Below are 9849 nucleotides of genomic sequence, written 5' to 3' on the forward strand. Positions count from 1 at the left end.
CCACTTTTGCTGCAATATCGCACCACAATTTTAATTTGCATTTCAATTCCTCAGCACCTCCGAGAGCAGGCGAAAAGGTAAGAAAAGCCTTTATTTTGAGGTAAAATAGTGGGGAAAAAATGCAGAACCTCTGGTACATCTCTCCCAGTGAATAATAGTAGTACTTTGGAGGTTTAAATAGTATCATTTGGCCAATAAAGACATGTCATTTCTAGGGTGATTTTCTCTAAAAAGCTCAAAAATTGGTTAAATTATGTGGGACATGTTTATAGAGATGTTGTACTGATGGGAAATAGGTTTTTTAACTTGGAAAAAAAGGGGTTTTTTTGGGGTTTTTTCCCGAAAATGTTACAACATTGCATATAAAGGGTGAAAAAAAAAACACCACATTAAAAACTTCCAATACTTTGCTTACACTAAAAGCCTTCTATATTGGTCCTGTTATCACAGTTGCCACTTTTTGAAGTTTACTTTTTCATGCAGATCTCCTAGGTTGCTCTTTGTATTGAATAACAAGTCATTTCCACAATGCCTGCAAATTGACATTTCTAACTTAATTTTAAGTTTCTTGAATATGCTGCTCTTTCAGCCTTTATAAAATGTGCATAACTATGACACTCATTTGCCTTTTGTGATGTGAAATGTACAACTGTTCAATTTGTTTCTCTTTGTATTATCTTAATACTTTGTTACGCTTATTAAGATGATAAATGAAAATTAAATTAATAAATAATGTTCCCATCCAAGGCAACAGACGAAGCAAAGTTGAAACATACATTATAAATAATCACCATACTGCAAGAGAATGGGATGGTAATTACATGGTCCTTAGTTCTAAAGTACTGCCAATACTAGGCCAGGAGATAGGACATGTCTCATTCAAGACTATAACCACAAAAACAAACTTCTGTCTAAAGCCTAGGTCAAGGAATCACTTCAGTTTTATAGAGCTATGATTGAAATCCTACTAAACACCTGGAAGATGCACATGGTTTTGAAAGCTGCTACTGGATCAAGTTAAAAAGAAGGTGAAACATAACAATGAGACATCTTATAATAAAAAAAAAATGGCCACTCAGCCACCTTATGGGAATGCCAGGGGATCTCCGTCTACACTGATAGTCCTCCCTCTTTCAAGGTCTAAAGGTGATTCTTTTACACGATTTGCCCGATTTTGACAAATTGTGTAAAATATGCCCAAATAGTGGGTTTCTACTCACGATCACGATGCGCGTCCCCGCTCGTCGTACATCGCATCTTCAGATCTGCAGTTCTGTAGGGCAGATTTGCCAATCTGGGACACAATGCACTGGATGCACGATAGATCTTAAGTCAGATTGGACATTTTTTACTCCAAATCATGACCACGACTGCCGGGGAGCTGCCTGGGGAGAGTTCAGGGGAAATCGTGCCTCAGGTAGGATCGTGAGCACATCGCAATGTGTGTAGGCACCTTAAAACACCACAGAGCAATAAGACTTGTCTATATTTCCTGCTCAGACTAGGTTACAGAAAAAAAGGATGGGTAAGGAAAGAAAATGGCAATGGAGGACAATTGTCCTCACACATTATCTCCTTTCCAATGCTGAAATATTAACGGAATGTAGATCTCTTGAGCAAATCTATCCAAGATACTGCCCCTGAATTTTATGCCCTCTTTAGCAACGGTTATAATGGACTAGACAAGACAAATGGACCAAACACTGGGCCTGATTCAGACCCGGTCGCAAGCTCTGTGCGCTCGCAACTGGGTCGATGGTGTGCCAGTGCGCATGACGGAGCCGGCTCCGTCGTGCTCGTGCGCGAGACCCAGATAGCGACGGGCACTCCGTTGCTCCGGGTCTCGCAACAAAGGGGGCGTGCTGTCTGTGTTGAGTGACAGCACGCCCCCTTTGGTGGGCGGGCCGGGGGAGTGGCTGCCCAAACAGAAGCGTTCCCATGTGAACGCCTCCGTTTGGGGGTGGCCCCACTGACATCAAGAGTGATGTCAGTGGGAGAGATTTCGGCTCTGTTAGAGTCGAAATCTCTCTGGGGCTTGCGGCAACGAGACCCTACCACAAGGGTCTCGTCGCAAGCCCGATGGTCGTGATGGTCTTGCCCATCGCGACCATCTTCCTGGCCGCTCGCCAGGAGGCCGTTCTAAAAAAGACCGGCTCTAATTCAGAGCGAGCGCTCTGTCAGAGCGTCCGGCTCTGAATCAGGCCCACTGTTCTCTTGGTTTTGATGTTTTAATGTCATGAAGATAAATGCTTTGTCCAGTTCTACTGCTCATCTGAAACACTTTTTTTTTTTTTTTACATACCTTTCTCTGTGTTGTTCAATGCCATTTAACCGATTTATTTATGGGGGACTATGGGCCTGTTTCACTATAGAACGCAACTGTGAATGCAATAGCCATTACGCATGCAGTTCAAATGCGATAGTATGCTAATCCATTGCGATCGATATGCCGCGCTGCACTACATAAGGACGACCACTTTACCTTACACACATCCGTAATGTTTAGCAAGACTGCAGCCTAACACACACTTGCACAAGGTCTGACCTAACTCAGAAATGGCTAACTTCCACACACGCTATGGGGCCTTAGGCTGCATAGGGCATTTTAGTAGATAATTTATGTACGCCCCTGCAACGGCGTTCAAATGCACTGGCATGCCTGCGTTCGGCCGACGCCCCGTCATCGGCCACTATTGGCACGTCTTGTCATTCACTCTGTGATGTGTATGCATGCGCAGTACGCAACAATCGGCCAATTGCGTGCACATTAGCAACTGCGTTCCTTGATGAATCAGGCCCTATGTTCCTTAGAATCTTTAGGATTACCGTTAATCTGGCTCCAGGAATTGAAATGCCCAATATCCTACTAAACTATACAGCCACCTCCTGCTTGCCAGTGGGATACATCAGTTGAAAAGCTCTGAGCACAAACCTGGGGTTCAGATGAAACAATCTCTAATTGTGAAATAGGATAGGGCTCAGCTAAGGAATCCAAATTCAAAGACAATACAGCCAAGGTTAGTCGTCATTTCATAGAACCTCTATCAGAGAAACATTCTGTAAGCAGGGCCGTCAAGAGCAGTGAAGGACTCAGGTACTTGGGAGGGGTGTGGCCTAGTCAAGACGTGGTCACGCCCCCTCCCATTTTTTTATTTCATCTTTTTTTAATACAAAAATACAATGTGTGGTGCAGCACACTGAGAAGGGGGGAAGATTTGTTTCCCTTGCCCAGGGGGCAGACCAGTGCGATTGCTGCCCCCTCCCCATAATACTTGCAGGGGGAGAGAGAGGACTGGCTCCTGCTGCCTGCCTGGATCCTCCGCAGCCCAGCACACAGCAGCGTGTGCTGGGCTGGGGAGAGAGGCTGCAGTAGCAGGCTCATCCCTTTCCCTGCCCAATGTGGTACTGACCAGGCCCCCGTCGGGAGACTCCAGCCAACCTGGGTAAGTAGTATCCCCCCTCATCACCCCAGTCTGTATGTCTCACATGAATCCCTTTGATTTTCTCTGTACAGGTTTGGACTTAGCTTATCTTATTACAAGTATACCATTTGAGTTTCTACCTCCATACACTGAGAAGAGGAAGGATTTATATAATCACATCTCATAGAAACTATAGGAGAGGATATTCCAATTCTACTACATATGCTCATTCTTTAGCAGACTTTCGGGAGCTTACTTTAAAGTTTTTGTCAAGATGTACTTACCCTTTAGGCCTTCCTCTTCCTATCTTAGAAACTCATCTTTAAAATCATGGTTAAAGAATTAAACCATATAATTTACTGAGATGTTTTTTCACGTCCTGTGTTTAGTTTTAAGCAATAATAATTAAAAAAAAACAGAGCAGATCATTGTTAAAGAAAATATATATGTACACTGAAAACTTAATCACAGGAACATGGAAATTATCAGCTTTTATTTTCAACTGTCCAGAAATAATGTACTTCTCATCAGCACAAGGCAGCCATTGATTCATTGGGCGGAATTCAATTGTTTCCAGCCCCCATCGCACCCGACGGAGCTATTCAATTGTTGCTCCTGTCGGGCGCGATCAGCTGTCAGCCCACCATTTCAGCTCGCAGCCCCAGTGGGTTGAGAGCTGAAATGTGCGAAAAGTGACCTGTTTGGGCGCCCAAACATCACTTTTTTGTGGTCGCGCCCAGCACTTTGGTCGGGGGTAGCTGCTTTACGCGGCTAAACTCGACCGCTTTGGGCACGATTAGCGTGAAAAATGTCAGCAATTGAATAGCGGCCCGCGATCTCCTGTCACTTTGCCTAAAGTGACAGGAGATCGCGGGCCGCTATTAATTGCTGCCATTTTTTGCGCTAATCACGCCCAAAGTGGTAGGGAGATCCGGCCCGCGTAAACAATTGAATTCCGCCCATTAGCTCCAACGATATTTCCTTACTTACCTGTGGTGGCCACAGCAGGATCATCTCCAAATCCTTGGGAATCTCTTTTCTTCCTGGGATATAAAGGAAGAGAACGCCTGTAAATGTCAGTTGAAGTGAAAGATTACAGCTGTTTATCATTTCAGGCAGCCATTCCAAACCAGTGTGTAACAATGCTAACAGCATAAATTGTACAAACATAAGTGCAACACTTGAAAAGCCTTCCAAAGAAATTCAAGATACGAACAAGTATACAACGTTAATGGCATTAGAAATGCATGAAAATATATCAGTGGGATAGTTACTGACACAGGTATATAATTAGATTTATATTAGCAACCACAGCTAATTAGGATAATTAAGGTACAGATTTCACAAAAATTGATCTTGAGGAAAGAATATTAAAGTGGAAGAAGTAGAATGGAAACTTACAGTTTGAAGTTTAGAACTGCCCCTGCATTCACCAGCAGTGTCCTGTCATGGTGGAATGAAAGAGAATACATATAAAGAATAACCAAAACAAAATGTATGATAAACTAATTAATCTAATTTAGTATCTTCTGCTTCAATGTTAAGTACATGGAGTTTTCAATGCAACAACAGGATTTCATTTTTACTATGGAAGCAGTGTATAAATAAAAAAAGTTTTATAAAAAAAAAAAAAGTATCAAAATAGCAACAACCTTCATACTACATATTAAGTCTTATTTTACTACAGTTTGCAGTGAATTCTGCAGCTGTAATGTCATTGCTCCAATTTGGCGACATATGTGGGTCACCAAACTGGAGTTCGGCACTCAGACAGTGGGGCCAGACCTCCTGGGACTGTGGTTGGAAGATGACCATACACGCTGATATGGCCAGCATTAGCGTTTCATGAACTGCCTCGCCTTGGAGGATACATATATTATATGTAAACTAAATTTAAACATGTAAGACAATAACCTCGTCGGTTGGGTGCGGGATGCCGGCGATCAGAATCCTGATTTCGGCATCCTGACAGGGTTAGGACACAGACACCTGTCGGTAAGTATCCCACCCCCTCCCCGCTGCCTAAATCTAACCCTCCCTCCCTAGTGCCTGAACCTAACCTCCCCCCCCATAGCCTAAACCTAGCAACCTACCCCCGGGGTGCCTAACCCTAAGCCTCCCCCTAACAACACTACTTCCCGCCGGGATACCGGCACCGGGATTTTGACAGGTGACGTGATTCCGGCGCCAGCATTCTAAGCTCCTGCATCCCAACTGTCGGTATTAATCCAACCTGGCAACCAATCTACAAGTAAAACAATAAAAGGTCAAATGCTGGCAAGACAGAATTTATGCTAATGCCTACTAAGACGCCCACCTGCCGTAAAAAGTTGCACCATCGAATGCACAATAGTTGCACCATCGGACATTAGAGGAGGCCTATGGTTGCTCAGAATGTCCGACGGAAATGGCTTCTTGTGCCATTGCGACTTTGGACAAGACCCCCCCACGTCTAATTACCACCCTCTGAAATTCTCTCTCTGCATCCAACTTCTTTCTTCGACCGCCGGCAGTAACCATCGGTATGCATGCACAGTACAAAAAACATCGGACAACTGCGCAAATATCGGCACTGCATCCACCTCTGAATCAGTCCCAGTGTATAAAAGTAGCCGATAATGAACAAATGAGGAGCTGAACAGTGAAATCTTGCACTATTTGTCTACCTATACATGTGGGTAAATTGAACACTAATCCTGTACTTGGTCGTCATGGCTCTGCTCCAGATTTCTCTTAAAGCAATGGTTCTCAACTCCAGTACTTAAAGTGTAAAGCAAGCCAGGCTTACGCTTATGTGAGCGATGCTTTTGACCTGAAACCCGCAGAGAAGCTTCGTAAATATAGCCCTATGAATCTTCTTAATAAGCAAGTATGGACAGGAAACAGAGCACTGTATACATCACACTCAAATGTATACCGACTTTATCTAATTTTTCTGATTACAGAGCATGTAAACCTACTAATAAAAGACAGTCATATTACAGAGCTAAATTATAAGTGATAGAATTTATATCACTATAGTGTTGACATGTTTAACAAACATTATGTAGCACACTGTGCCCATACTGTTGCTGCCTGATGTAATCTTTAAAATAAAATTAAAAAGTATATACTCCACTATTCAATTCTACAGTTTCTGTTTTCATGATTGATATACATAAAGTGGTTATACAGTACACATAGTAATTTTAATTTCCTGGCATCCATCCATGCCAACATACATGTGGGTTTACTTCCTGTAACTGAAACAGGACAACTTCTAATACTGGGCATTCACTGAAAATTAAAGCAACCGGCAGATTTTCTTAAAATCTGATCCAAGTCTTCTATCTATAATATCCTTAAAGTTGGTTGAGTTTTTCAGTGAAGTGGTCCCATGTCCAGCAAGGTCAACAGCAGCTTCATCAACTACTGGGACTGAATTCCATTTAATCTCTTTCTGATCTGTAATTGGCTATAATCTATGCACTGCTATCTTAATGTTCTCATTTCTTCTAGAACTGGAAAAGAAACCTTGGTGACAGTCTTCTTACATCCCAGGTAAATTAAGCCAACTCCACAGCAAGTATAGTGCAGAATGCATATGACATTTCACACTGTGCCCACATTGGCAGGCAAGGAATGCTTTATTACTCTCCATTTTCTGGGCTTCATAGTAAAATATTTATCTGCATTGCAACAGTGCATTAGGCACGGTATAAAACAAATATCAGTTGAAATGTGACAGGTTCTTTTTAATAAAACTCAGATGATGATAAGAGTAAATAATACCTCTTTTCCACCAAAAACCCAGGTCCGACCTGGGATTTTGGACATGGTTCCAACCCTGGTCAGACCCAGGTCAGGCCCATTTACACTGCACTTTCGATCTGGGTAACTCCCAGGTCAGCTCTGTTCACACTGAACTCAGGTCTGCCCTGCTAAACCTGTGAGGTCATAAAAAGTGGGAGGTGAATGCCCCACAACCACCAATCAGCTCATTTTAGGCATGACCCAGGTCAGATAACCCAGGTTGCACCGTTTACACTGCACCATTAGCAGGGCATGCTGGTTCTAGTAGTGCTAGTTGGAGTTCCCAGGGGTGACTCCCAGGTAAGCTGGCTCTCAATTCAGATGCATTTATCTATGTGCCTTTATCATGAGGCCTTACATTTGCCAAAAATATATATGTGCCTTTATTATGAGGCTTTAATTGGCATACATTACATTTGGGGTGAGCGTTTGGGCGTAGGGCCCCCGAGGCTGCTCTGGCTGGGCCTCCTGAGGGCATCACCACTTAATACACATAGTTACTTTTCACATCACCTTTTTATGTTTGTTTATTATTCATGTAATTTTTCACATACATTTTAACCCCTTAACACTTAGTAATTACTTGCACACTTCTATACTTTACACTGCACTGTGACTCTTTTTCCATTTTTCGTGTGATGCCCTGGGGGGTCCTGGGCTGGACGTTATTTTGGGGTGCTCTGCGCCCCGGACGTGAACAGTTTAGTGTAGGGACTGCTAGTGACAGAGAAGCCTTGACGAGGCCTAGCAGCATCCCATGTATTTGCAAATGCATGCAACTAATACCTCTGAAATTCTATTACCATATAGTGTTCATATATTGTTGCTAGTATAATTCAGTGTGCTGAGGAACAATAGGGGGTTAAACCCCCCTCTCTTTTCTACTTGGTATGACCCCTCCCTTTCATGCACCTGTAAAAGTGCTACCAGATTGATTGAGCAGCTGCCATTTTTTTGTTTGGAGCTAATTAATTGTTGCTCCTGTCAGGAGCGATCAGCTGCTGGCGCACCATTTCAGCTCGCACCCCCAGGGGGATGAGAGCTGAAACAGGCGAAAAAATTACCCGGGTGCCAAAACAGCACTTTTCGCGATTGCGCCCAGCACTTTGGTCAGGTGTAGCTGTTTTACGTGGCTAAACCTGACTTCTAAGGGCGCAATCAGTACGATAAACATCATCAATTGAATAGCGCCCCACAATCTCCCGACACTTTAGGCGGGAGATCGGGCACGCTAAAACAATTGAATTCCGCCCACTGAATCCAAGCATTTAACAGATCAGGCTTAGATTTTGGGCACCTTAACCTGGACTTTAGACTGGTTTAGCCATTTTACATGGCTAAACCCGGGCTAAATACCTGCGAAGAGTGCAATAATGAGCGCCCAAAACTATTGAATTGCAACATTGGGCGCCCATTAATTACTGCAACATAAACAAACAATTGAATAGCCCCCTAAACGTCATGATTATCCTGTAAGCTACTGAATAACACTAACTACAATTACTATATAAAAAAGGTAAAACAGATGGAAAACAACTATATTGACTACTGTGACCTTAAGTAAACAGCCACATCCTGCAAAAGAGGGAGATAGGGGGGGTCATGCGGACACTGTCAGCAGCACTAAGCACACACACGCAGCCACCGGAATGCTCGGTACGGAATGGAGGTGCACATTTACCGAAACGCATGTATATATAGCAGCGCTGTATAGGTGTCAGGGTTGGGTGCCACTGAGACTGGCCGTACCACTACGACAGTGGGGCTGCTGCGCACAGGTGACGCCTGGCAGGGAGCTAAGCTGTGAGGTGACTACGTGACCCCCCTCTTTCCCCCGGGCGGACCCGTGCTCTCACCCGAACAGCAGCAGGTCCCCGATCATCCTGCCACATCAGCCGCCGCCAGGCAGCAGCAACCACTTCCTATTTTGAAGCGATCCTCGTAACGTCACAAAGTCACGTGATCAGGCTCACAACTGTGACATCACTGTGCCATGTGACCGCCGCCCTTTTGCTGGCCGGGTTGGTTGGTTGGCTCTTGGCTTCTCTCTAGTCTAAGGTCACACACTCAGTCGCTCCTCTAGTCTAGACTAGAGACTAGTAGTAGTGGCTAATGACATGGAGTTTGAAGACAGATCTATGTTCACTGCGATTAGCTGTGCAGTTTTCTGGTGCTTCTAGTCTATTATTTGTGATATTGTGTGCTGGGAACCTGCCCAATTTGTACTAGGGCTTACCTCCTAACTTTTGTGAGCTGGAGGCAGGGACAAGTTTGCATGTCAAAGTGGCCCCCTCTCACCCGTTGCACTGCTCATCAGACGCCGTTAATAGATGACGTGCATATGTGCTGTGTAATTTGTAATGGTAAAGATCATATATAATAATGAGATGGCACCAGAATGAGCAGTGGTGTATCCTGGGTATTTGGTGCACAGGGCAAGCGTAAAAAAAATGGCGCCCCCCCAGCTGCGTGCGCATGCTTAAGTGGGTGTGGTCACATGTCACAAGGGGCATGGCTACTGAAAAAAAGGGCCTGTCAACATGACGCCACCATTTCTCATCACTTTGGGAACATTCCATTCTGTATGCACCTAAATGCCCCAAGTAATACTGCCCATTAGGCAAAGCCCCCAGTA

At 44.1% G+C, this 9849-nt stretch overlaps 1 protein-coding gene across 1 annotated transcript in view; it reads right to left on the reverse strand.

Moving 5' to 3' along the window:
* The window catches only part of LOC148479047 (small integral membrane protein 7-A), a 28919-nt gene extending 19738 nt beyond the window's left edge, over positions 1-9181 (reverse strand). Inside the window, exons 1-3 of the mRNA XM_088455021.1 lie at positions 9071-9181; positions 4824-4865; positions 4413-4465 (exon numbers count right to left, since the gene is read on the reverse strand). Of these exons, the coding sequence (XP_088311147.1) occupies positions 4413-4465; positions 4824-4865; positions 9071-9096 (121 nt within the window). The 5' untranslated portion in view covers positions 9097-9181. The remainder of the gene's footprint in view (positions 1-4412; positions 4466-4823; positions 4866-9070) is intronic.
* Between the last annotated feature and the right edge of the window lie 668 nt (positions 9182-9849).

The sequence above is a fragment of the Taudactylus pleione genome, unplaced genomic scaffold (assembly GCF_031769625.1).
Source record: "Taudactylus pleione unplaced genomic scaffold, aTauple2 ptg000641l, whole genome shotgun sequence".
In the NCBI taxonomy this organism is placed as follows: Eukaryota; Metazoa; Chordata; class Amphibia; order Anura; family Myobatrachidae; genus Taudactylus; species Taudactylus pleione.